Source organism: Panthera pardus, unplaced genomic scaffold, assembly GCF_024362965.1.
Source record: "Panthera pardus isolate Hobbes unplaced genomic scaffold, ASM2436296v1 HiC_scaffold_16, whole genome shotgun sequence".
In the NCBI taxonomy this organism is placed as follows: domain Eukaryota; kingdom Metazoa; phylum Chordata; class Mammalia; order Carnivora; family Felidae; genus Panthera; species Panthera pardus.
The window spans coordinates 4093789-4120306 of NW_026526721.1; the positions used below are offsets into that span (position 1 = coordinate 4093789).

The 26518-nt window shown below is 59.7% G+C and overlaps 1 protein-coding gene across 1 annotated transcript in view; it reads left to right on the top strand.

Moving 5' to 3' along the window:
* Positions 1 to 24829, top strand: part of PRDM15 (PR/SET domain 15) — a 68043-nt gene extending 43214 nt beyond the window's left edge. The window contains 15 exon segments of the mRNA XM_053903050.1: positions 535 to 629; positions 1451 to 1543; positions 1545 to 1583; positions 3646 to 3780; positions 4374 to 4385; positions 4387 to 4538; positions 5400 to 5445; positions 5447 to 5480; positions 5858 to 5977; positions 10336 to 10467; positions 11960 to 12043; positions 12364 to 12539; positions 19009 to 19089; positions 20670 to 20879; positions 22268 to 24829. Of these exon segments, the coding sequence (XP_053759025.1) occupies positions 535 to 629; positions 1451 to 1543; positions 1545 to 1583; positions 3646 to 3780; positions 4374 to 4385; positions 4387 to 4538; positions 5400 to 5445; positions 5447 to 5480; positions 5858 to 5977; positions 10336 to 10467; positions 11960 to 12043; positions 12364 to 12539; positions 19009 to 19089; positions 20670 to 20879; positions 22268 to 22747 (1889 nt within the window). The 3' untranslated portion in view covers positions 22748 to 24829.
* Positions 24830 to 26518: the final 1689 nt, after the last annotated feature.

A 26518-nucleotide genomic window follows, 5' to 3' on the forward strand; every position in this document is an offset into this window, starting at 1 on the left:
CAAAGATTACCTGTTTCGTGCAAACTTCTAAAAAGCTGTGGCGATCCCAGTTATGAACAGTTACGTCTTAAAACCCCAAGGGGCTTATCGTCAGTAGGCGTTCTCTCCCTGATCAACCGATTTAACTTGCAAGGATGAATATTGGTGTCTTTTTAAGAAAAAATGTCACGCCTAAGGATGCGACCTCTGCCTTGAGCCTTTGAATGGAGGGAAAGCCCTTTCTTTGGTGTCAGCACCGGCTCGCCCTTCCACACTGTAGAACTCCAAACCCACGCTGCCCTTGTGTTTCCAGACGCTTCAGATGCACGAACCGCGTCCCTGGTTCCCATGGGCACACGCAGCCGTTCCTTCCCTGGAGCCGGGAGGAGACGTGGTTAGCGCGGCCGCGTCCTGTGCTGGGCGTCCCTCACGCGCTCGCTGGTGCCGCCGACCCTGCCCCCACCGCCCAGGCGGCCACACTGGCCTAGTGGCAGGTGCCCGGCACGCACGCGCCGTGTGTACTCACTCTCCTGCTTGGGTGGGCGGGCATTGCAGGAGTGCGGCGGGTGAAGAGGGAGGACCTGGACGCCGGCGGCGAGAACCTGGTCCGCTACAAGAAGGAGCCCTCGGGATGCCCCGTGTGTGGCAAGGTGAGGCTCAGATATTTCTAACACTGGCTTCTTTGCTGCTTCCGACGACTTCTTGTTTTCACCCCTGTCTGCCTTGACCCGCTGCCCCTGCCCCTCCCCAGGAGCCTGTCTTCCCCTCCTGTTGAGTCAGCTTCCCACCCAGCACCCTGGGTGTGGTCACGGGGTGGCTGGCCCCGTGTCACCATGAAAATAGTAGCCTCCTGTTCCTTGTGAATCGCTTCCCTTCACTCACCTCTCGTGTTCTCCTCCTGGAGTGGTGGGGGTCAGACGGGCTCAGGACACCTACGCTCTGGGTTTACGTGGCCCCCAGGACTGGCCATCCAGACGGAGACTCTCAGGCCAGCGGGGCCCGCAGGTGGCTTCTGCTGCTGGTTTGTCCCCTGAGCTCCGTGACGGAGGCCGCGGGGCCCCCGCATCCCAGCCCGGCCCCCAGCGGCCGAGGAGAGGGCAGTGCCTGTGTCTCCACCCCCATCACAGCTGGAAACAGCCGTGGACGTGGGCAGTGGACGTGACTTGTGCTGACACCCGGTGCACAGAGGATGGAATTCTTCTCTGATGCCACGTTTCAGAAAATTGCGGCCCTTTCTGTGTTTACTGGCTTCTTCCCGGGCCCCATCCTAGTGATGTAGTTAAGTGAGCGAGTGAAGTTGAGCAGAATCCCGCTGGTAGTGGAGACCAGAGGACGGTTAGGTCTCCGTGGTAATGTGGGCTCGTACTTAGACGACCGTTCGCTCCTGTCCGCTCGTGGGAAGGGTACCGGGGACACGTACCGCGTCCTCGTGCCTGGTGCGGCTGGTCAGGCCCCGCTCCTCTGCCCGCAGGTGTTCTCCTGCAGAAGCAACATGAACAAGCACCTGCTGACCCACGGCGACAAGAAGTACACGTGCGAGATCTGCGGCCGCAAGTTCTTCCGCTGTGGACGTGCTCAGGGACCACATCCACGTCCACTTCAAGGTGCCAGCACCGCCCTCTCCCGGGTGGCTCACGTGGACGCGTGGCGGGCCCTCGTGGTCAGCTTGGCCCCACTGCCTCTCTTCAGCTGGCTTCTGTGACCCTCTGCTGCGTCCATCCGGAGCCCCGTCCGCAGGGCTCACAAGCGGTCCCTCCGTTCTAGGTGTTTCCCAGGGAGGGGGTGGGGGGGGCAGGCGAGGACGGGACAGGGCTCACAAGCGGTCCCTCCGTTCTAGGTGTTTCCCAGGGAGGGGGTGGGGGGGGGCAGCGAGGACGGGACAGGGCTCACAAGCGGTTCCCTCCGTTCTAGGTGTTTCCCAGGGAGGGGGTGGGGGGGCAGCGAGGACGGGACAGGGCTCACAAGCGGTCCCTCCGTTCTAGGTGTTTCCCAGGGAGGGGGTGGGGGGGGCAGCGAGGACGGGACAGGGCTCACAAGTGGTCCCTCCGTTCTAGGTGTTTCCCCCGGGAGGGGGTGGGGGGTCAGTGAGGACGGGACAGGGCTCACAAGCGGTCCCTCCGTTCTAGGTGTTTCCCAGGGAGGGGGTGGGGGGGCAGCGAGGACGGGACAGGGCTCACAAGCGGTCCCTCCGTTCTAGGTGTTTCCCAGGGAGGGGGTGGGGGGCAGCGAGGACGGGACAGGGCTCACAAGCGGTCCCTCCGTTCTAGGTGTTTCCCAGGGAGGGGGTGGGGGGGCAGCGAGGACGGGACAGGGCTCACAAGTGGTCCCTCCGTTCTAGGTGTTTCCCCGGGAGGGGGTGGGGGGTCAGTGAGGACGGGACAGGGCTCACAAGCGGTCCCTCCGTTCTAGGTGTTTCCCAGGGAGGGGGTGGGGGGCAGCGAGGACGGGGCAGGGCTCACAAGCGGTCCCTCCGTTCCAGGTGTTTCCCAGGGAGGGGGTGGGGGGTCAGCGAGGACGGGGCAGGGCTCACAAGTGGTCCCTCCGTTCTAGGTGTTTCCCAGGGAGGGGTGGGGGGTCAGCGAGGACGGGGCAGGGCTGACAAGCGGTCCCTCTGTTCTAGGTGTTTCCCAGGGAGGGGGTCGGGGGGGGCAGCGAGGACGGGGTCGTCTTCAAGGGCAGAAGTGCCGACCCAGGCGGCAAATGAGGAAATGGTAGGTGGTGCTCGGGTCCGGTGAGGACGGTGAGCCCTCGCCGGGCCCTCGGAGCCGTCTGTCCGCCTGCCTGCAGCGCGGGACCTGTTTCCTGGCAGTCCCGGCCTCGGGCACGGGTTGGGGTTTTGCTGAGAAGGTGTGAGTCAAAGGCGGGGGGCGAGCATGAGTGTGAGGGGCTCCCCGGGGCAGGTGCTGGGCCACGTGGACTGAGCTGGGGTGGGAGGACGGACCCAAGAGCGTCCGGGAGCTTTAGTCGGAGGGGTGAGGGGCACTTAGGCTTCACTGGGACCTGGGATGCTAGTCTGCCGCCTCCTCAGCGTCCGCTTCTCTCCTGCCATGAAAACATGGCTTCCTGAGGATTCAGTCAGGCCCAGCGCAGGTGACCGGCCCGGCCCCGGTGCCCGCCCTGTGGTCTGCGCGGCTCTGGTCAGGTGCTTCTCCTCCCACAGCTCCTTCAGACGGTGTTGCTGTGTGTGTGTTAATGGAAAAGCGGGAATTGAACTTGCGTAAGAAATAGAGCCTAGGCCCCCGTGAAAACCTCCTAGACGCGATAGCGAACTTTCCAAAGGAAACCTGTCCACCCCTTCCCAGAATCCTAAGGTTTGCTGAAAAACGAAAGCTGGCCAGTGGTGCCGTGAGCCCCTGGCGGCCTCTGGCAGGAAATGGGCCGCGCCCGGGAGCATGGAGCCCAGGTCCGCCGCCGCCGTGGGGTGCGAGCAGCTAAGACGGGGAGCCGAGCCCCGCGCAGGCACCCCACGCCTGGCCGCCAGCTCGCTGCGCACTGAGCGGGGGTGTGCGCGGGCCCGAGGGAGCCACAGGGGACACGGCAGGCAGCCCCGGGTGGGGACCCACTGCCTTCTCCACGTGGGCCGGCCCGGCCCTGCTGGGGGGCGAGGGACCCGTCAGCGCTTCTGTGCCCGCGCGGGAAGCCGGACCTCGCGACTGCGTTTTCCAGGACATTGCGCTGATGGACGACCACCAGAGGGAGGAGTTTATCGGCAAGATCGGCATCTCCTCGGAGGAGAACGATGACAATTCGGACGCCAGCGCGGACTCCGAGCCTCACAAGTACAGCTGCAAGCGGTGCCAGGTACTCGCCGCGGGCCTTGGCGCCCAGGCTGGCGGGAAGGAGGCTCGTCCGATAGAGAGAGGGCGGGGCCGCCCGGGGACGGTGGGCGTGGCTCCGCCTCTTCACGCGGACCGCCGGTTCAGAGCCGTCTGGTGGCTGGCGTGCGTGCGGCCGCGCGGGGGCCCGGGTGGGGGTGGGGAACCCATCTCCGGAGGCCGTGCAGCGGGTGGTGATCCGCTCGCGGCTGTGCGCGGTGGTCCCCCGCGTTAGGCTTCGCTGCTCCGCGGAGACGCAGTTCGCTCCCTACCTAGTATGGGTTCCCGTGCGGCTGCGCCTGCGTCAGGCACCCGGCCATGCGGCCGTCCGGGAGGTGGGGCGGGTGGGGAGCAGGAGAGGGTGCAGGGGCAGGCCGGTCTGCAGCGGGGAGCAGCTGGCGCCCGCCTCCCCCGCTCCCCCCCCGCTCTGCAGTTTCCCGGCGCCGGCCCTGCCCTTGGGAGTCCCCTCTGTCCGGCCCGGGCGGCGGGCCGTCACCGGGGCCTCGGCGCCCAGCGGTGCCATCGTTAGCTGGAGGGCGGGAGGCCGTGCGCGGGCGTGAACGGTGCGCCTGTCGGCAGCTCACCTTCGGCCCGCGGGAAGGAGTACCTGAAGCACATCATGGAGGTGCACAAGGAGAAGGGTTACGGCTGCAGCATCTGTAACCGCCGCTTCGCCCTGAAGGCCACCTACCACGCCCACATGGTCATCCACCGGGAGAACCTGCCGGACCCCAACGTGCAGAAGTGAGGGCTCCTGGGGCTGGGCTTCCAGGGCCTGGCACGATGCCAGAGGGGGCGCGTTCCCCGCGGGGAGGCAGGTGCTCGGCGGGCGGGTCTGTCCCCCCCGGGAGCCCTGTGGCCGGGTCTTGAGGGAAGCACGCTCACCTCCTTTATCCCGCACGTGGGGGGTCCCGCCTCCCTCACCCTCCTGGCCCCGCAGCGCAAGTCGACCGCACCACAGACTGACAGTGTCGTTCTCGGCCTGCCTCCGGAACCTGCCGGCAACCCCCGTTTCCCCACCGTGATTAGGTTCCCTGGATGCCGTAGCCGTGGTCAGTGCCGTGTGCGGGGGCGAGCCAGCGGCCGCCCCGTGTGGAGGGCCGTCGTAGCCAGCTTGGGCTGCGGTAACGGGGCGGCTGGGCAGCCCTGCACGGTGGGAACGTGGGATGTCAGGCCTGGAGCCGGGAGGTCTGAGTTCAGGGGGTCGGCAGGGCTGCTTCCCCTGGAGGCCGGGGCTTCCCAGCTCGGCTCCTATCCGCTGCCCTGGCCGTGTGCTCACGTGGTCCTCCCCCGTGCGCGTCTGTGTCCCAGTTCCTCCTTCCCGCGAGGACCTCAGTCATACTCGAGTGGGGCCACCCTGGTGACCTGATGTTTCACTCCTCTGTGAAGACCCTGTTTCCAAATGCTGTCACCTTTTGAAGGCCCGGAGTCAGGACTCCAGCCTGTGGATTTGAGGGGCGCACGGTTCAGCCCGTATTGGAGGCTGCAGTGTTCGTGTCCGGCGGCCTCCACGTAGCCTCTTTTCTGCGACCCCTGCGTGAGGAAGGGGCTCGGGGCAAGCGCTCTGCTGTTGCCGCCCGCCCTGAGGCTCGCGTCTCCTCGCAGGTACATCCACCCGTGCGAGATCTGCGGGCGCATCTTCAACAGCATCGGGAAACTTGGAGCGGCACAAGCTCATCCACACAGGTAGCGCGCTGCCGCGGGACCGGGACGGACCCGGGGTGTCGTGGCGTCCCGCTTGGAGGGCCTGTCCCCACGCTCCCTGCTCTGGCAGTCTCGCCGCCCCCCCCCCCCCCCCCCCCCCCCCCCCCCCCGCCTCCGCGCTCTCTCTCTGGCCTCTCCCTGTCCCTGCGTCCTGGCCACCGCTTCCGTCCCCAGCGCGGCCCCCTGCCCTGTGGCCCCGGCGGCTCCTGGGGTCCCTCTCACGGCCGAGGAGCCGGAGTGGAGGTTCCATGGAGGCCGTGAGCTGTGTCGCGCCGCGCTTCTCCGTCGCCGCCTTTGTGGCGGGGGACCCGGCTGGGCGGGTCCACGGGTGCTGAAGCGCTGGTGCGCTTGTCGTGCAGGGGTGAAGAGCCACGCCTGCGAGCAGTGCGGGAAGTCCTTCGCGCGGAAGGACATGCTGAAGGAGCACATGCGCGTGCACGACAACATCCGCGAGTACCTGTGCGCCGAGTGCGGGAAAGGTACGCGGGCGCCGGGGGGCGCGGGGGCGCGGCGTTGCCGGGCCGGGCGGGGTGAGGGCGCCGGGACACAGGCAGCGCAGGGCGTCCGCGATGGACTCGAGGCACAAGTGAGCCACCTGAAAAGAGGGGTGAGCGAGCAGCCAGGGGCTGAGACACCGGAAGACCCGCCGTGCGCTCCTCGCGTGCGGCCAAGTGCGCGGCCCCTCCCTGCGGCTGAGCCGAACCTTCCATGTGGGACGGGTTGGCTGTGACCAGTGAGCCTGGGTCCCCGGCTTTCGGGTGAAATTACTGGAATAATAAACCTATTAGCAAAAGATGTTCCATCTGTAAGTAAAATGGGGGGGGGGGGGGGAGGTCATCCCAGGACATGGCAAATTTTTAACCCTTTTCTGTTGCAAAACACAAGAGCCTCTGGGGCCGCGTGAAGGCGCTGTCTGCAGCGGACAGCGTCAGCTCGGCCCCGTTCAGACCCGGGCACATCAGGGCTCTTGGATTTGCCTTTAACTCTTTTAAACATTTTGTATTCTATAAAGGTTTTTTTTTTCCTTTATTGGGTTCTTATTTATTCATTATTTATTAAAGCGAGCGAGCATGAGCAGGGAAGGGGCAGCGAAAGAGGGAGGGGAGAGCGCCCCAGGAGGACGCTGGCTGTCAGCACAGAGCCCGATGTAGGGGCTGGAACCCACAAACTGTGAAATCATGATCTGAGCCCAAATCAGAAGCCAGTCATGTAACTGGCTGGCCCACCCCGCGTGCCCCTCCTTTACTTGTTTTTTAAGTTAAACAGAAAACTACGAAGAAAACACAGATGTCTCGTAATTCCCCTCACCGGATAACCCGTTAGCACACTTGAAATAAGATTACGTGTAAAAGCTTAGGAAGAATGAACTGCAGGGAAAACAAAACGTGATCATTTCCCCTTCTCCTGCCTGCGCCCTCCCCCCCATCTGTCTCCCTGGAGGTGACAAGTTCTTGTTTGTCCTCCAGAGTCACCTTGTGCAAGGGCAGCACGCAGCCTCCTTTGTTGGAAAAGCAAGGCAGGCACCTAATTTTACTTTTCTGACGGTAACACAAACTGGCACACGAGGTAAAGTTGTTGCTTCTGCCTCGGACCCATTACACTCTTCAAGAGAACCTCTGTCTCTGTTTTGTAGGAACATTCTAGAAGTTTCTGTGCCCGTCTCAGTGATGCTGTAGCTCTCTCAGCCCTTCCCCCACTTGCTGCCACCTGTCCCCTGGCTGGAGGGGACAGTGTGGAGCAGGAGAGAGACGGGGAGGGTCGGAGGTGTAGCTGCTAGAGTGGTTCCCTCCGGGGGGCAGGGAGAAGCCACGCCTGGGTCCCCTGGAGGGCCTGGCGGGGAGGGACAGGTGCCCAGGGAGGGCAGTGAGGTCAGAGCCACATCTTGCCATGTGTCATACATACTCATATTAGAAGTGTGTTTAATGTTTAGTTTTGTGATTTCTTCTTGAATTCTGAGTACTTTCGCGAGGCCGCGGTGGGAGGTCGGAATGGTGGCAGGGGGGAGAGCTTTGTCGTGACTCTCCTTCTGTGCCTATGACACGCAGTTACTTTGTGACTTAGGATCTGTTCATTTTAGCTGTGGTGGGGGGGGGGATGGGGGGAGGTGGGAGGTGCAGGTGTGGGGTGTTTGCAGCATAAAGACGAGCTTCTGCTGCAGCACTGTTGTGACCGAGAACAGCTTGAGACGCTGAGGGACTGTTTACATTGGCCTCAGGGCTTTTGCACTCACTGTTCCCTCCACCGGGAATGCTGTTCCCCCGTGCAGCTCTTGGCCCCTCCCCCACTTCCTCCAGATCACTTTTTCAGCCGCCTCCTCTGAGAGGATCCCCCGACATCCCACGTGATGAGCCGGCATCCGGGTCCCTTCTGTCCCCTCTCCCCCCCCCACCCCGTCCCCGCTTTATCCTGCTTTTCTTCGTCCCTTCCCACGTGGCCCTCTCCCTGTGTGGCTGGGATGTGGCTTGGCTCACTGCTCAGTCTGGCGCCTGCAGTGGAGCTGGTTCCGTGGCAGGTGCTGGCGTGGCAGGCATGTTAACGGGCTGTGAGTCGTGTTCACGGCTGACAGCAACGTGATGGTGGGTTTGCACTGTCCACGCTGTGTGGGGCGGGTTCACATGGCGCCGACAGAAGTGACCGCACGGCGGAGGGTGTGTTCCGCGTGGCCAGAATGGTTTCAGCGGTGTCCCGGGGGCGGGGGTGACCCGGCAGGGCTGCTGGGCCGCGTCCTCGGGGCTAACCTCTTGTCTCCTGGAGCTTTTCACTATGAGCGCGTGTGATGGTTTCGATTGAGAAACTAAAACCCGCTTATTAAGGGAAAAACGCTCTTCTGAAGTCAGAGCTAGGCTCACACGTTTGCGCTTCCTGTAGCCTTAGAAGCCTTTTCTGGCGGACCGGCGCTTGGGAGACTCCTGCTCCCTCTGCTGGCTCAGACAGGCCGGTTCTCGTGGCTTCTCACAGCTCAGCCGGGCCCGGGTTCGTGCAGGTCTGGCGTGGAGGCAGGCCCGTGTTTGTGCAGGCCCAGCCCGGCCAGGCTGGGTTCGTGCACGCGTAGGGTTTGTGGAGGCCTGGGTTCAGCCGGGCCTGGGGTCCAGTAGCAGCCAGAGCTGGCTGAGCCTCCCCTCCCCATTCGCCGGGACGGGGTTTCCCGGGTAACCCGGCGGGGACCGTGGCCAGACGCGGCCGTCGTTTCGCTACCGTTACCGAGGGCAGAACCAGCGGTGGTCGGACTCTGCCCCACCCCGTAGTCCCCCCACGTCCTGTTCTGTGTGGCGGTGACAGCCGTGGCCTGTCCAGGGCCCCTTGACCGGTTAGGTCTGCAGCCAGCCGGCCTGGACGCATCGGCCTTGCGCTTGTGAGCCCCCACCCACCTGCTCTCCAGTGGTTTTTGCCCACAGCTTCTGTGGCCCCGGCCTTTGCCGTTCAGACTGTCCGCTGAACCAAGACCCCCACTTCTCATGCACACCCTGTGCCGGAACCCCCCCCCCCCACTGATCACACCCTGTACCAGGTCCCCCTCCACTGATTCACACCCTGTGCCGGAACCCCCCCCCCCCACTGATCACACCCTGTACCAGGCCCCCCTCCACTGATTCACACCCTGTGCCGGAACCCCCCCCCCCCCTGCTGATTCACACCCTGTACTAGGACCCCCACCTGCTGCTGGTTCACACCCTGTGCCGGAACCCCCCCCCACTGATCACACCCTGTACCAGGCCCCCCTCCACTGATTCACACCCTGTGCCGGAACCCCCCCCCCCCCGCTGATTCACACCCTGTACTAGGACCCCCACCTGCTGCTGGTTCCCACCCTGTTCCAGGACCCCCCCACCACTCACTCACACCCTCTACCAGGGTCGTCCCTTTTCGACGCCCAAGTTAGGTTGTACTTTATCTCCCCTCCTTTAGCCAAGATTGACTTCGTTACACTTAATGAAAGGTAGACTGACAGTCCGTGCGTATACCGCACAGATCGAATGTCCAGCAAACTGAATTCTAATCTCGTTAACATTAGCGCCCTCAGGACCAACAGGAACTCTGTGGCGGGCTTGCACGGCTCTCAGCGGGTGACTCCGTTGGGTCACGGTGGTTGCTTTGAGCACCGGCCCTCAGGTCCCGGCAGGCCCCTGATCACATGAGGTGTCCAGACGTGTCTGGACCTCTGAGGGCATAACTGCCCATCTGCACTGGTGGAGGGGGTCCTTTGGGAAGATTCACCCCCCAAGTCCCGACCTCTTCTCTTGTTGCACGCTCACCAAGACCTGTGCCTGCCCGAGGACCCAGATCCCAGGCAGTGTGGAAGCTCTAGGGTGTGGTGTAGGCACCGTGGCGGGGCAGGGGCGGGGAGGGATCTTGGCACTGGGTAGGGCACAAGCACTGTGAGGGGCTCTGGGCACAGGGAGGAGTGGAAACTATTGCAGGTTGGGCATGGGCATTGGGGGGGGGTCTAGCTATGGGGTGTGGTGTGGGCACTGGGACGGGTGTCTTGGCCCAGGGTGGGGTACAGGCACTGTGAAGGGTCCCAGGCGTGGGCGCTGCAGTGGAGGGCCCAGGTCCCAGGCACAGTGGAAGGTCCAGGGTGTGGTGCAAATGCTGTAATGGAGAGTCCCATGTGCGGGGCACGGCAGGGGTGCGGGCACAGTGGTGGAGGGTCCCCAGCACGGGCGCTACGGCAGGGAAGGGTCCCGGGTGCGGGCACAGTGGTGGAGGGCCCCGGGTGCGGGCGCTGTGGCAGCGCAGGGTCCTGGGGAACGCAGGGCAGGTGCAGGGCAGCTCTGGAGGCGGGAGAGGCGGGCTGGCTGTGAGTGTGCCCCCTGCCTGCCCCCTCCCCCGCCGGCAGGCATGAAGACCAAGCATGCGCTGCGCCACCACATGAAGCTGCACAAGGGCATCAAGGAGTACGAGTGCAAGGAGTGCCACCGCAAGTTCGCGCAGAAGGTCAACATGCTCAAGCACTACAAGCGGCACACGGGTGAGTCCGCGGAGTGCCTGCGCTCCGGTGCGCCCGCTGGGACGCGTCGTAGCCCCCGACCTGCGCCTCCCGGCGGGCCCGGCTTCCCGGTTCTGCGAGTGCCGTCCTCGGAGCCGTGGGCCGGCGGCCTCAGGTGTCAGAGGCCGTCCCCTCCTCCAGGCGCCCGGCCGGCGCGTCCCCGTCCCCAACACACGGGAGCCCGGGTCCCTGCACGCCTCGCCACCGGGTCTCGGCGCCACCTGCCGATCCCTAGTGTTCTTGCCTCGCGTGCCAGCCGTTTCCCTGCCCGGGCGTGGGCCTGAGACATGATCGGATCGGACAAGGGCCCGCTGGCCACGGTTTCGTCTGGGGCGGGAGGCCCCGGAGCGCCTCCGTGTCTGTGCGTCCACGGAGGACAGGGAGCCCGTTAAAAGCGATGTTAATTTACGTAGAGGTCTGTGATACGACCGGGGAAGAAACGGCCTCTGTAGCAACAGGCATGAGTTCCTTTCTTACAAGACGTTACGTGTGGATAAACGCGTGTGTGAGTGAGAACCAGGGGGCGTGGGAGCTCAGAGGTCCCCCTGGTGACCAGGTGTGTCTGTGCATGAAACTTCCAGGGAAACCTCTCCCTGTGCCCCTGTCCTCCCTCACCTGGGTTTTGAGGCCCGCACTGTCCGGCCCCGCCCACCCGTGCGCCCCCCCTCGCTCACTGCCCCCACAGCGGTCCAGGCCACCACCTGGCCACTGGCCCTGCGTCCCTGGCTGATTACGGGTGCCCTCGTTTCCCCGGGGAGCCCATCGGAGACTCTCTGCGCCTTTTCTGGGGAGCTGTGTCACTGGCCGGGACTGGGCCACGCGCCTCCTCGGGTTCCGTCTCGCTCCGCAGGCACATTGGCCACCAGGACATAGTTGCCTCTGTGCCTGCCTGCCCCTCCGCGAGCTCGGGGCCCCTCACACGCAGGGACTCGGCACAGACTCCCGGGACCGAGCGACTGGGTCTCTAAAATCCCGTTCCTTGTTTCCGTTTCCGGCGAAAACCCCGTTTAGGAGACGTGCTGAGGGTCCACCTTGTCTGCGTCAGGGGTGCCGCGGTCTGAGGGCTCTACCCGTGCTCGCCAGGCCGATCCCCACAGACTGAGCTCCCGGGGCGGGGGGCGGCCGGGGTGGGGCCCCGGGAAGCTTCTGCGGTGCGGTGTCCGGCCTCCCTCACCGGGAGCTGATGCCCAGCACGGCCGACCGCGTGGGCTCCGCCCGTTGGGGGTGGACGGCGGTCTTGCGGGTCCCGGTCGGGCGGCGACGCCACCCCCCGCAGAGGGAGGCGCTCGCTGAGCTGCCCCGGCTTTTCCGTGGGGTCAGCGTTTGCTCTGGGGTCTCCTGCAGTTTCCCTACCCCCCCCCCCCCCCCCGCGTCCTGGGCACCCACGGGGACCCTCGGGCGAGGAGTGGAGTTGAGCGCGCCCCCCCCCCCGCCCCCCCCCGAGCCCCTGACGTTAGCGCACCCTCTTCCGCAGGGATCAAAGATTTCATGTGCGAGCTGTGCGGAAAGACCTTCAGCGAGAGGAACACGATGGAGACCCACAAGCTCATCCACACGGGTAAGCGGGGTGGCGGGCTGCACGCGGCGGGGGCCGGCGTGTGCAGACGATTCCGTGTGCTGCCTCCACAGGCGGTCTCTGCCCCTTGAAAATCAGCCCTCCAGCGCTCCCACGCACCCACTCTCGGACTCTCAGATGTGGGAGCAGCATCGCACCGCCGTGCGCCGCGACGGAGAGGCCGCTGGCCTGCCCGTCCCCTGCCTCACCCGGCAGGTGACCCCCGCAGCGCGTGCAGGGCGCGAGGCACCCCCCTCGCCCGCCCTGGGGGCCGTGGCACGACCCCACTCACGACCTTGTCTCCTCCCCGCGTGCGCGAGAAGTGGGCAAGCAGTGGACGTGTTCCGTGTGCGACAAGAAGTACGTCACCGAGTACATGCTGCAGAAGCACGTGCAGCTGACCCACGACAAGGTGGAGGCGCAGAGCTGCCAGCTGTGCGGGACCAAGGTGTCCACCAGGGCGTCCATGAGCAGACACATGCGGCGCAAGCACCCAGAGGTGAGCTGGGGGCGGGCCGCGCTTCCTTCTCCTCCCCCGCCCGTCCGTCCGTCGGGTGCGCGCCGCCCCTGCTCGGAGACACCAACACCCCCACCCCCGCCCCCATGCCCGCGCTTCCTTCTCCCCGCCCCCGTCGGGGTGCGCGCTGCCCCTGCTCTGAGACCTTTCCCACCCCCACCCCCACCCCTACCCCCACCCCCCCACCCCTACCCCCACCCCCACCCCTGCGCTTCCTCCTCCCCGCCTCCCTGTCCGGTGTGCCCTGCCCCTGCTCCCAGACCCCTCCACGCCCACGCTTCCTTGCCCTGCCCCTCTGTCTGGTGTCAGAGCCCCCCCCCCCCCCCCCCCAGACCCCACTCCCGTGCTTCCGTCTCCCCGCCCCCTGTCTGGTGCATGTTGCCCCTGCTCAGAGACCCCACCCCCTACTCTGCCCGTCTGTCTGGTGCACACTGCCCCTGCTCCGAGACCCCCCCGGTGCTGACTCACAGACCCGTCTCCCTCCGTAGACCCACAGTCCTTAAGGCAGGGCCTGGGCCTTACCTTCCCCTCTGAGTTGCAGTGCCTGCACCTGGGAAGCAGCGAATGAATGAATAGCCTCAAACATTTTTTTTGCTAACATTCTAGATTTTTAAAGTGTGTTTGTTTATTTATTTTGAGAGATAGCAAGCGGGGGAAGGGCAGAAAGAGAGGGAAAGAGAATCCCAAGCAGGCTCCGAGCTGTCAGCACAGAGCGCAGCATGGGTCTCGATCCCTCGACAACCGTGAGGTCATGACTTGAGCTGAAACCCAGAGTCGGATGTTCAACCGCCTGGGTCACCCAGGCGCCCCGTAGGGTCATAGATTATGTTCTCATTGGAATTCCAGCAGGACGGGAGCACGACGCTGATTCCCTTCCCCTGTTCCTCCCTCCAGAGCGGCTAATCCAGAGTGCAGAACGGGGAGTCTCCACATGGCGTGGGGGCCGAGCAGGGTGCTGACTGGAGGGAGCAGTTGTAGAGGGGCAAGCACACCCTGGATGGCCTGGGCGCTTGTTCCAAAGGAAGATCTGGGGCATTTGCATAATTCATCTATTTAAGTCTTTTTTTCAGATTTTTATTTAAATTCTAGTTAGTTAGCATACAGCATAATAGTGTTTTTAGGAGCAGAATTAATGATGCCTCTCTTACGTCCGACACCCAGTGCTCAGCACGACCAGTGCCCTCCTTAGTCCCATCCCCCAACCCCTTCCTTCCATCAACCCTCAGCTTGTTTTCTATCATACTCTCTTAGAGGTGTTTCCCTCTCTGTTTTCCCCTCCTCCTCCCGTATGGTCATCTGTTTTGTTAAATTCCACATATGAGTGAAATCATACAGTCTGTGTCTTTCTCTGACGTCTTTCGCTTAGCATAATACATTCTGGCTCCATCCACGTCGTGGCAAATGGCAAGTTTTCATCCCTTTTGACGGCTGAGTTATATGACGTTGTTTATACGTACCGCATCTTTTTTATCCATTCATCAGTTGGTGGACGTTGCGTTTCTTTCCATAGTTTGGCTACTGTTGACAGTGCTGCTGTAAACATTGGGGTGCACGTGCACCCTCAAATCTGTATTTTCGTACCCTTTGCGTAAATACCTATGGTGGAATCACTGGGCCGTAGGGAAGTTCTATTTTTAACTTTCTGAGGAACCTCCATGGTGTTTTCCACAGTGACTGCACCAGGTTGCATTCCCACCAACAGTGCACGAAGGTTCCCCTTTCTCCGCACCCTCCCAAAACCTGTTGTTTCCTGAGTTGTTAATTTTAGCCATTCTGGTGGGTGTGAGGTGGTATCTCATGGGGGTTTTTGATTTGTATTTCCCTGATGATTGGTGATGTTGAGCATCTTTTCATGTGTCTGTTGGCCGTCTGGACGTCTTTGGAAAAGCGTCTTCTGTCCATTTCTTAACTGGGTCTTTTGTGTTTTGGGTGTTGAGTTTGAGAAGTTCTTCATAGATTTTGGATACTAACCCTTTAACGGGTAACATCGTTAGCAAATATCCTCTCCCGTTCTGTTGGTTGCCTTTTAGTTGCGTTGACTGTTTCCTTCTTTGTGCAAAAGCTTTTCGTCTTGATGAGGTCCCAGTAGTTCATTTTTGCTTTTGTTTCCCTTGCCTCCAGGGACATGTCTAATAAGAAGTTGCTCTGGCCGAGGTCAACGAGGTTGCTACCTGTTTTCTCCTCTAGGATTTTGATGGTTTCCTGTCTCACATTTAGGTCTTTCATCCATTTTGAGTTTATTTTTGTGTCTGGTGTAAGAAAGTGGTCCAGGTTCATTGTTCTGCATGTCGCTGTCCAGTTCTCCCAACACCTTTTGCTGAAGAACCTGTCTTTTTTCCATTCGATATTCTTTTCTGCTTTGTCCAAAATTAGTTGGCCATATAGTGGTGGGTTCATTTCTGGGTTCTCTATTCTGTTGCATTGATCTACATGTCTGTTTTTGTGCCAGTACCATACTGTCTCGATGATTACAGCTTGAAGTCCAGAATTGTGATGCCCCCAGCCTTGGTTTTCTTTTTCAGGATTGCTTTGGCTATTCAGGGTCTTTTGTGGTTCCATACAAATTTTAGGACTGTTTGTTCTAGCCCTGTGGAAAAATTGTGGTGGTATTTTGATAGGGATTGCATTAAATGTAGAGATTGCTTTGGATAGTATCGACATTTTAACAATATTTGCTCCTCCTGTCCAGGAGCGTGGAACCTTTTTCCATTTTTTTGTGTCTTCTTCAATTTCTTTCATAAGCTTTCTACAGTTTTCAGAGTAGAGATCTTTTATCTCTTTGGTTTGCTTTATTCCTAGGTATCTTATTGTTTTGGGTACAACCGCAAGTGGGATCGATTCCTTGATTTCTTTTTCTGCTGCTTTGTTATTGGTGTATTGAAATGCAACGGATTTCTGTGCATTGATTTTATATGCTGCTGCTTTGCTGAATTTATGTGTGCTAGCAATTTTTTGGTAGAGTCTTTTGGGTTTTCTCCATAGAGTATTATGTTGTGTGCAAGTAGTGAGAGTTCGATTTCTTCATTGCCGATTTGGACGCCTTTTATTTCTTTTTGTGGTCTGATCGCTGAGGCTGGGACTTCCAGTACCATGTTAAATAGTTAATGGTGAAAGCAGACATCCTTGTCTCATTACTGATCGTAGGGGAAAGACTCTCAATTTTTCCCCATTAAGGGTATTAGCTGTGGGTCTTTTCTATATGGCCTTTATGATGTTGAGGTATATTTCATCTATCACTACTTTCTTGAGGGTTTTTATCAAGAAAGGCTGCTGTATTTTGTCAACTGCTTTCTCTGCATCTATTGAGAGGATCATATGGTTCTTTCGGATCATATGGTTTTATCAACCGTGGCCTGTCATGTTGGCTGATTTGCAAATATCGAACCACCCACCCCTACAGCCCAGGAGTAAATCCCGCTTGGTCATGGTGAATAATTCTTTTAATGTACTATTGGATTCAATTTGCTAGCATCTTGTTGAGAATTAACTGAAAAACAAAACTAGAAAAGAAATGCAGGGAAACAGACATCAGATCACTCCGGGGGAAGACTTTCCAAGTGTAAAATCAGCGGGAAAAGTCGCAAGCAAAAACATCTGTAGATTTGACTGTCTGAACAGCGTACCACTTAGAACTTCCGTGGTCCAAAAGGGTAAGCAGAGGGCAGACTGGAAATACGTGCAAGAGATTCCTGTCACTAGCAGGTGTAAGTCGTTGATATTAAAGCTGATAGCCATTCAACGAGAAGCCATAAGAACGAGCATACGCGCGGAAAGGAAATCTATAAGGTTCAAACCCAGAAAGAAGCATTCAACCCCGCCAAATCCCGGAAATGCAAATATTAGCGGAAGCTGCTATCCGCCGTGTGTTGGATTAGCAGGAGAATTTTAGATTAAAAATGACCGTGCTGGCTGGCACGCGTCCAGCACTCTGGCCAGTGGATGTCCTCCTGGGACACGGCAGGACGGTATTGTCCCAGTGCTTTGTAAATGATGGCTTGGACCTCTCGGTTTCCAGCAGGAGAAATGTGGTTAAACTCGTGACAGTGTAGCAATGTGCTTGGCTCTGTGAACATGTTTCACAGAGAATTCTAGATACAGTTGTAAACGGCTGTCGTAAAGAAGAAGGCTGCAGCGGGTGCATGATGTACGCGTATACGCGCTATGCGTCCCGCATGTCCTACGTGCTATGTGTGTGTACACGGTGCTCACCTGTGCAAAATAGGTTGATCAGGGCGCCTGGGTGGCTCAGTCGGTTAAGCGTCTGACTCTTGGTTTCAATCAGGTCATGATCTCACTCTTTATGGGATCAAGCCCCTCATCAGGCTCCATGCTGATGGCACAGAGCCTGCTTGGGATTCTCTCTCCCTCTCTCTGCCCCTCCCCGACCGTGCTCTCTCTCACTCTCTTTCTCTCAAATAAAATAAATTAAAAAAAATAAAATAAGTGGTCAGCACAGAAAGAAGAGAAGACCGTGTTGCACCGTGGTCTCCTGGTGGTGAAGTTATGGGTAATTTCTTGTTTTCATATTTTCTCCATCTGTAAGAATTTCTTTTAACGAACAGGGATGACTTTTGCCATCATAAAAGCACCGTCTGCCATAATGTGGGGACAGTAGGTGTTTCTTTTCCTTCTGGAGCCCTGCTTCGCACCCCCGTGGCCAGTTCAGGACCCCCCCCCCCCCCCCGTGCCCGGAGCCGTTCTGAGCTGAGCCTGTGTAGTTGGGACTCCCCCAGCTGAGCTCCTCTTAATTCCCTCTTCCGCGAGCCGCCAGCCAGGGTTTTCACCTTGCAGAGCAGCCGGGTTGCGGGAGCCCGAGTGTTAGCGTCACCTCGGCCGACCCCTGTCGGCCACAGTGACGTCCAGGTCTCGGGGCGCGGGGTGGGCGCTGCGCCCTCCCCACCGGCACGCAATGAGTCTGGAGCCTGTGCAAGTTCTCTGTTGCGGGAGCGTCTGTAGTTGTAGGCGTTCACGAAGAGCGTGCAGTTCGGTTTTCACGGACCGGGTAGGTGACATGGGTTGCTGGGTGCAGAGAGAGGGCTTGGTTAATGGGGGTGCTCGGTGAGCGCTTTTGTCCAGCGAGCCCTTTTGCCGGGGCCAAAGATCGCTTCCTACTTAACTGATCGCTGTGCATGGTCGCCTTCTTGTGCCTGCTTCTCAGAGGGGGGCAGTGTTCTGCGTAGCCTGCCTGCCCTGGGCAAAACGAGCGTCCCGGAAGGGGAGACCGACCGTCTAAGGGCAGCGAGAGTGCCGTGGTGGCCCTTCTGTTCCCACCTCTTCTGTTCCCCGAGGCTTCGTCCTGGTCTCCGTGGGCCATTCCTGTGTTTCGTTCTGTGTCATTCACACACGCATGAGCCGCTGCTGGTGAGCCCCGGGCAGCCAGCCGGGCAGGATGTGTCTCCCCCTCCTGGACTTGGCCGTCTAGGGTGGGAGACCGAGGGAAGAGCAGGAGGCGGACGAGGGGTAAAGCTGCCGCAGGAAGCACAGCACGCGGAGGAGGTGACCCCAGCCGGCGGAGAACGTGGCAGGGTCCTGGGGACGCCTGGGCGAGCTCTGCTGTGGCTGTTCGTGCTGCCGCTGACACCAGGCTGTACGAGAGTGTGTGTGTCAGCAGGGAGGCGGCTGGTGACGGAGACGGAAGCCGCACCTACCGCGTCTAGTCCACGATTCCCCGCCTGCTTCAGTTGGGCAAAAGCGTAAAGGCTCTTGCAAAGCTGTCCGGGCGAAGAACCCTCGCAGACAGACTTACGGTTTTCCCCCCGATCCCACGTAGGCTTTCCACGCGCGTTCCCTTTTCTTGGGGCTCGCCTGTACCGTGCCTTCCTGGGGGCCCCTTCTCTCTGCACGCAACGCTGCACTGTCCCACTTAGGATTTAGTTCCCTTAATCAGCACAGCAGCACGTGAACTGGCTTGTGGGTGAGAATCAGGGGCAGGACACCCCTGAGCCATGGGAGGGCTGGTGGCCCCCAGGGGAGCGCGTGGCAGCGTGAGGGTCCGCAGTGTGACTCATGGAGGGAAGGCGGGGGCGGGGGGTCACCTCACCACCGAATTGACGCGAGCAAGTTCCCAAACCTGTGTCCAGTTGAAAAGTAGCGTTTAAAGTGGAACCGTTTCATTTTTGGTGATTCTTCATGGGACAGGTTTGCTGTTTGTATCCGATCCTGCCCCGCTTATCGTATGAGCTAACAGAGGAGTCACAGAAAATTCATCTACGGGAGGCATATGGTGTGAGGCAAAAAAAAAAGGGGCAGAAAAGAGACAGGTGCACCCCTCTCCCCTCCCCCCCCCCCCCCCCCCGGTGTGTAAGAGCATCACAGAAACTTGAAACGCGGGGAGACGGGGGTGAGGGAAGGAAGGGCCGGGGCCAGACGGCGCCGAGCTGGCCTGGGTCAGAATGACCGAATCGGCTGCCGGCGCGACGTCCCCTGGCTCACCACCCGTGCTCGCTCGCAGGTCCTGGCCGTCAGGATCGATGATCTGGACCACCTCCCGGAGACCACCACCATCGATGCCTCCTCCATTGGCATTGTCCAGGTGCGCACGAGCAGGCCCGCGGGGTGGGGCGGAGGGGCCCAGACGGGTGCTGCGAGGGGCCTTTGGGCAGGCCCCCGAGTCCCTTCCTTTCACCCGCGTCTCTCGTTTTCTAGTAGGTTCTCTCTCCCAAGGCCTTTTGGAACGTCTCCTAGTTTCTGTAACGTTTCCAGAACTTCCGTCGTTTTCAATACTGAGGAATCTCATTTTAGAGAATAGACAGTAATCTTCAAGCTCCCTGGAGAAGCGGTAGGGGGTGTGGGTGTAGAGACAAAGTTAGGTTTATTTTAAGGAATTGGCTTATGTGATCGTGGAAGCTGGTAAGTCCTAAATCTGCAGGCCGGGTGGGTGGGCTGAGACCCAGGGAAGAGTTCACGCTGCAGCTGGAGTCTGACGGCTGCCTCGAGGCGCAGGTCCCTCTTCCCCAGGGACCTCAGGTTTTCCTCTTAAGGCCTTCGACTGATTGGGTGAGGCCCACCCGTACCATAGGGGGTCATCTGCTTTACTGGGAGTCCACTGATTTAATGTCAAGCTCCTCTAAAAAACACCTTCACAGCATCTTTGCTGGGCAACCAAACACCCAGGCGCCCTAGCCCAGCCTCCGTGACGCATAAAATTAACTATCACGGTTTCCATAAGAGCTTAGCGTAATTAGATTGTGGTAACCAAAATAACTTTATTAAATGAACTTTTAGCCAATGTCTTCATAAAAATGGTTTTTTCTTGTAAAGGGAATATGCCATGCTCTTGATTCCTTTAAAATCACGTTCGCATCCCTGTACTGGAAACGGCGCTTTGAGCACGGTGCTCAGGTGCTGGGCCATCGTGAGTGAGCACAGGAAGGCCTAGGGTGCACCAGGGGCCCACGACCCGCGTCCAGCCCCTGTGAGGGCAGCCCCACGATGGCCTGGCCCTGGCAGGCTTCCTCTGGGTCTGTCACTGGGTGGGATCCTGTCACCTGGGATGGCATCAGGGGCCCAGGAGGCGTGGTCGGGGACTAGTCTGGAGAGCCTTGCCGGCCACCGCTGCCCAGTGGCCTCTGCGATGCTGAGCTCAGTCGTGGCGTCAGCCGGGTTCAGGAGGTCGGTCACAGTGTGGCAGTGCGCCCTGGACGGGCCCAGAGAAGTGCGCAGGGCACCTCTGTGGGGTCGCCATTATGGCTGGCCACCATTGCTGTCCCCAGAGGAGGTGACCGTAAAGTTCTTGGGGTCAGAGCCATCCTGACGATCCAGGATCATTTGTCTCGTGCATTCGCTTCAGCCTGGGGGTGGAAGCGTGGACACGAGAGGCATTGCAGCCTTGGGCCGAGCTCACCAGGCTGAAACGCTGGTCCGCGTGCCAGCGCGAGACGCGGCTCTTAGAAGTACGACTTCTGTGTGATTTTCTTCACTGAAAAGAAAGTGAACCCGGCAGGAACACGCCCCAACCCCTGGAGGCGCAAAGGAGCAGACACACCGCGGTCACTGTTCCCTGCAGCAGCGTGGTGGCCTAGGGAGGTGGCCGGGACGGTGCTGGGACCCCCGTGGCCAGTGTGGGGACACGCCCCAGTGACCCTGACGTTGATGAGCCTTCTGTCCCCGCAGCCCGAGCTGGGTCTGGAGCAGGAGGAGCTGGCCGAGGGCAAGCACGCGAAAGCTGCCAGGAGGGCCCACAAGAGGAAGCAGAAGCCGGAGGCGGAGGCGGCAGGCGCCCCGGTGCCCGAGGAGGCCACCTTCAGCGAGTACTCGGAGAAGGAGCCCGTGCTGTCCGGCGTGGGTGACGAGACCGACTCTGCGGTGCAGAGCATCCAGCAGGTGGCCCCCTTTCCGCCGCGTGCCGCACGTGTTCCTGCACACACACCTGACTCGGGGGCGGCCCCTTGGCGGCCCGCGGCCCACGTAGCGTTAATCCCGGGAGCTCGTGCCAGCTGCGCGTGTCCCAGCTTAGAGCTAGACGTCGCACCTGTCGTCGTGAACAGTGGTGTGACCGTAGAGCGCGCGAGGGACAGCCGGCCCCGCCTGGTTGGGGATCGGGTTGTTTCTGGGAGGTTAGAAGTGGCCTCCGTGTGTTCCTTCGTCAAGGAAGTGGGCCGACCTCCTGCCCCAGGAGGGATGCAGGGACCCCCCCCTGCCCCAGGAGGGATGCAGGGACCCCTAGCCCTGGGGGAGGGATGCAGGGACCCCCCGCCCCGGGAGGGATGCAGGGACCCCCGGCCCCGGGAGGGATGCAGGGACCCCCGGCCCCGGGAGGGATGCAGGGACCCCCCCCCCCCGGCCCCGGGAGAGATGCAGGGACCCCCCCCCCCCCGGCCCCAGGAGGGATGCAGGGACCCCCCCCCCCGGCCCCGGAAGGGATGCAGGGAACCCCCCCCCCGGCCCCGGGAGGGATGCAGGGACCCCCCCCCCCCCGGCCCCGGGAGGGATGCAGGGACCCCCTCCCCCGCCCCGGGAGGGATGCAGGGACCCCCCACCCCCGAGGGAGGGATGCAGGGACCCCCCAGCCCCGAGGGAGGGATGCAGGGACCCCCCCAGCCCCGAGGGAGGGATGCAGGGACCCCCAGCCCTGGGAGGGATGCAGGGACCCCCCAGCCCCGAGGGAGAGATGCAGGGACCCCCCAGCCCCGGGAGGGATGCTTGGGGCCGGCCTGTGTGCCGCTGTTCGTGGGCGTCTCCAGTTTGCTCAACATCAGCACTTTGGTTCGAAGGCTCCCAAATCTGTCATCACCGTGTGCTGGTCCTCGGTCTTGGATACTAATCGCAGTCGCACACGTTTCTTGAGTTTCTTTGGCAGCTCATTCCTGTCCTTTCTCTTGAACTGGTGCGCTCCTGGGCCGCACATCTGTACGGTGCTTCGGGGTTGGCATTTCCGTTAACCAGCAGCCAGGCGCGGGGCTGGAGAGAATGGGAGAGGCGGGGCGCACATCTGTCTTTTTCGTTACCACTTCGCCCCGACCTTCTCCAGCCTGGGACGCCGTTTGTGTCTGTGTCTGTGTCTTACTGCCCTTTGTCACTAGAATCCTTTTTCTGGGACAAGATTAACTCGGTTTAATCTTCCACTGCCCGGTGTTTCCTCTTCGTCTGGGCCGGATGTGGGGTCACCCCACGTGCTGAGATGGCTCCCGCCTAAAGCACAACATAAAGTTGGGCGGTCGTCCGTTTTGCAGACGCTGCTGACGCCTTTGTGTCGTGCGTGACTCTTGCAGGTGGTAGTGACGCTGGGGGACCCAAACGTGACCACTCCATCGAGCTCCGTCGGCTTGACCAACATCACCGTGACCCCCATCACCACTGCAGCCGGGACTCAGTTCACCAACCTCCAGCCCGTGGCTGTCGGGCACCTGACCACCCCGGAGCGCCAGCTACAGCTGGACAACTCGATCCTGACCGTGACCTTCGACACCGTGAGCGGCTCTGCCATGTTGCACAACCGCCAGAACGACATCCAGATCCACCCGCAGCCGGAAGCTTCGAACCCGCAGTCCGTGGCGCACTTCATCAACCTGACTACCCTGGTCAACTCCATCACGCCCCTGGGGAACCAGCTCAGCGACCAGCACCCGCTCACGTGGCGGGCGGTGCCCCAGACGGACGTCCTGCCCGCGCCCCAGCCGCCCGCGCCCCAGCCGCCCGCGCCCCAGCCCCAGGTGCCGGCTGAGCCCCAGCAGCACATGTACAGCTACTGAGTCAAAGCGCCGAGAACTCACGAGGAGCCCTGCCCACAGGTGTTCTTGCTTATTTTTGAGATTTGTCTGCTGGATACCAAACCGAGAGAAAAACATCGTCCTTGAGGTGTAAGTAAGGTTGACTGAGCTTTGCGGAATTGTCTCCAGACCCCTCCCCACCCCCCGCCCCCCGGCTAGCACTGCCATCTGATAGCCTGCCTGGGGGGTGACTCCTGGCAGGTGGCAGCATGTGTGAGCGGCTCAGCCTGTGCCCGGCAAGGCCGCGTGTCACCCGCCTCCCCTAACAGAACTTGGTTGGTGGACACGGGGTCCGGGCCAGCGAGGCGAGCAGGGGCCGAGAGGTGAGTGATACGTTACGAGGAGCAGAGTGGCCCGCTGGTGTCCTTTTGGGCCTCACTCGCTGCGTCAGCACAGAGAACGGGTTCCCACGGGGCCACCGGCTGCAAGGAAACGCCATTTTCGCCTCCCTTCCGGCTGTTTCTGGCGAATGAGCAGAAGGAAGTTAAAGTAACGTTTGTTTTCTTCTTGGAGATCTGAGTTGAGTCCCATTCGATGCACGCCACGTGGGGCCGAAGACCCGTGAGGAGGTGTTCCGTGGCTGCGGACGACCCCCCTCTGGCCTTACGATGGGTGAGGGGTCCCCGGAGGTCACTGACTCGGGCCCGAAAGGCCTCTTTGTAACATAACGCGTGGATTCACTTTTAGTCTCAGTTTTCGTTTTTTTTTATTTTCACTTTATCTCAAGCACATATCACGTATCCGGGACGCCGTCGTGGCCACGTTGTTCTTGACTTTGACACGCTAAAGTCGTTTGCACTGTAGGAGTGTCGGTCCACGTCCAGTTCTGCGCCGGTGCCCGAACACAGGGGACACCCCACTGTGTGGGACGAGTCGGCCCCGTGCCGTCCCCTCTGGTGGCTCCTGCAGAGCCGTGTCGGGATCCGCCGCCATCCAGATATATTTATTACGGCCGAGGCTCAGCCAGAGCCACCGAAGAGCAGGGAGGAAAGTCACGTTTTCTTTCTGTGGCAACTTCAGTCCAAAGGTTAATCTGCTTCAAGACCAACTTCCGATGAAAATATTGAAGGAGCTTTGGCTCTTTATAATGGAAAAGTGTAGGTTTTTCTGAAGCACACAGATACGGCCGTTTGCTGCCGGGCGGTCGTGAAAGCAGAGGCGGTCCGTTCGTCAGTAGGAGCATTAATGGCCTTCGTGCTCGCACGTGCCGAGTAAGCGCCATCCCCGCGTCCCCGGCGCACACGCTGTCACACGCCACGTCCCCGGTGTGTCGGAGGTGGTGGGCCAGGCTCACGCGTGCCCGCTGCTCAGCCGGGGAACCAGAGGCGCAGGTTTAGCCTCCTGAGACTTCTTAATGCTGTCCAAAATGAAATGATACGTCTGCCTTGCTGCGGCCTTGATCGCTGTTTGTCACGCATCCCGTGTTATTTGGGAGACCACCTTGAAGAAAGAGTGACACGTCAGTAGTGGACCCGTGAGGCGGGAGGTGTCTAGGGCCGCCAGGGAGGCCAAGGGCCACTCCTTCTGCAAAATGCAGTGTCCTCAGCCTTTCCCTTGATTCCGAGTCATGAGATCTTGAGGACGGGGCTCGAATTCGTATCGTGCAATACCAGTCTTCAGAACTAAGGACCTCCCGTCACCCACGCGGCACGTGAGAGCGTCCCAGAGTCCGCACCGTGGACACCGCTCAGTCACACTCCCGTCTCCTGCCTGCAGTTGAATTAATAGTGGGAGATTATTTGACCCTTTAATTTATGATAATTATTTTTATGTTATTTATGTATATAATTAACTGCTTTATACACAATAATTCCATCAAACGAACTTGGGCTAGGAGTGATATATTTTCTCAAATCCTGTCCTCATCTTCCAAATGTAAGCGGTCCGGGCCCCATGGGGTCATCAAGAGTACCGAGGTTCCTAATGTATTTAAAAAAAAAAACAAAAAAAAAAAAACAGTTTGTTTTTTTTTTTGACCAAGTGAAAATACAAACAGGATGAAACCTCTTTTAGCCTTTATCTCCTGTTCCGCTTCCCTATGAAATAAAGGCCTTTTAAATCACAGTTTTATTTTTTTCAAAGACGTTGTTTTTGTGCCTCGAGTAAGGACGCATCGGATGCTCCTCAAGATCCCGGTATAGGCCGCGTGGCCCCGGTGCCCGCTTGTTGTTCATTTACACACACAGATGTGGGACGATCCCCTGTGTGATAATCAGTTAGAACTCCAGATAAAAATCACCACTCCTGAGTTTCCTGTAGACATGCTTCGTCTTTCTTGCTTTTAGTCTTACGAGGGTCACTACCTGAGGCCAGATAGGTTCGTGTTGTCTTAAAACAGTTGCTGTGAATTTGCGTTCGCAAGAGCTGGGGAGCAGAAAAACAAAACAAAACAAAAAAACCACTCAACCAAAAGAGTCCCCGACCATAGATTGTTCTGCGCGTGCATCACTGTTTACTGACGGGAAGTATTTCATGTTTTAACTGACACCAGGTGCGCAGCTGTGCCCATGGGAGGACATTAGATCAGGCCGTTGTGGCCGCCCGGCTCCGTGAGTCCGTGCTGGGTGTCCTAGATTAAGCAGTCGCGAGAACTTACCTTGGACCCGTGGATTTGTAAGGGTGCGGGGTCCTGTGCCACGTTCACGGTGCGACTCTCGCAGAGCTGGATCCCAGGCCGCCGCCGCTTCCCGTGAATCGCGTGCTCTGTGGCGAGGAAGAGTCTGGGCCCCCGGAACGGCACTTCCGTGGACGTGCCCCCTGCGCCAGGTGCCACGTCACTCGGTCCGACAGGAAACCGCCTCGGAGAATCCCGGGTGCGGGAGGGAGGGTCACAGACCTTACGCGTCCTTTCCAGCCACGGCATCATCCGAATGCGCGAAGCTCGAGGCTTCTCAGCGCCAGGTGGCCTCCGTGACTTCCCGTTGGGTTTTGAAAGGCACGAAGACTGTTTTGAGGAGTCGAGTAATTGTCGTGTCCCCTCGGTTTGTATAATAACAAATAAAAGGTGCGGTGACCTGTGTTTTTCAATCGCTGGCCCTCCTCTCCGACCACCCGTTCCGGGTGGCCCCCCACCCACGGCGTCTTTGGAGAATAGTTGTAGTTCCTGCCGTCGACCGCGTCTTGATTCCTGTCCAGCCCAAAACCCACTTGATGTCTAGGCCATTTGACACATTGTCGGAGACACTGAGGTGTATCAGAAGCTTTCATGTGGATCTGAAAAACAGCAAAGAAGGTGTGTGTCATATCTTTGGCAAAGCTTAGATCGGGAGAAAATGGATGTGAAAAAGAGAAGTAGCCAGAGAGGGGAAAACTTAAGGCATTTCTTTGGACAGGTGGCCCGGAACGGTCCCTTATTTCATTGGTCAAACGTTAAATTATATGTTTCCGTCTGTTAGGATCGTCATTTTAAAGTTATAAAACACCGTAAGTCCCATCCAGTCCTTAGGGATTGAACTACGAGAGCCTGTCTTAGATACTGTTGTCCACTTTTAGGTGGTTTCTGGTAGCAGCTAATTCTGCCAATGAATAGAGTTGGTTCATTTGACCTTCCTGTAGGGGCCGGACCGACACGGTTCTCTTTCACACAAAGGCAGCCTTTCAGCGCACTTCAGTGGAGGCGGGTTCGTTGCTGTGCAGACACATCTGGCTCATCACTGCTCCTGTGCTGCTTTGTGGCGTAGGGACACTGAGAAGCGATTTGCTCTGCTGACGGCCACATGATGTGCTGGAAACCAATAGCATCCATCTGTGAAT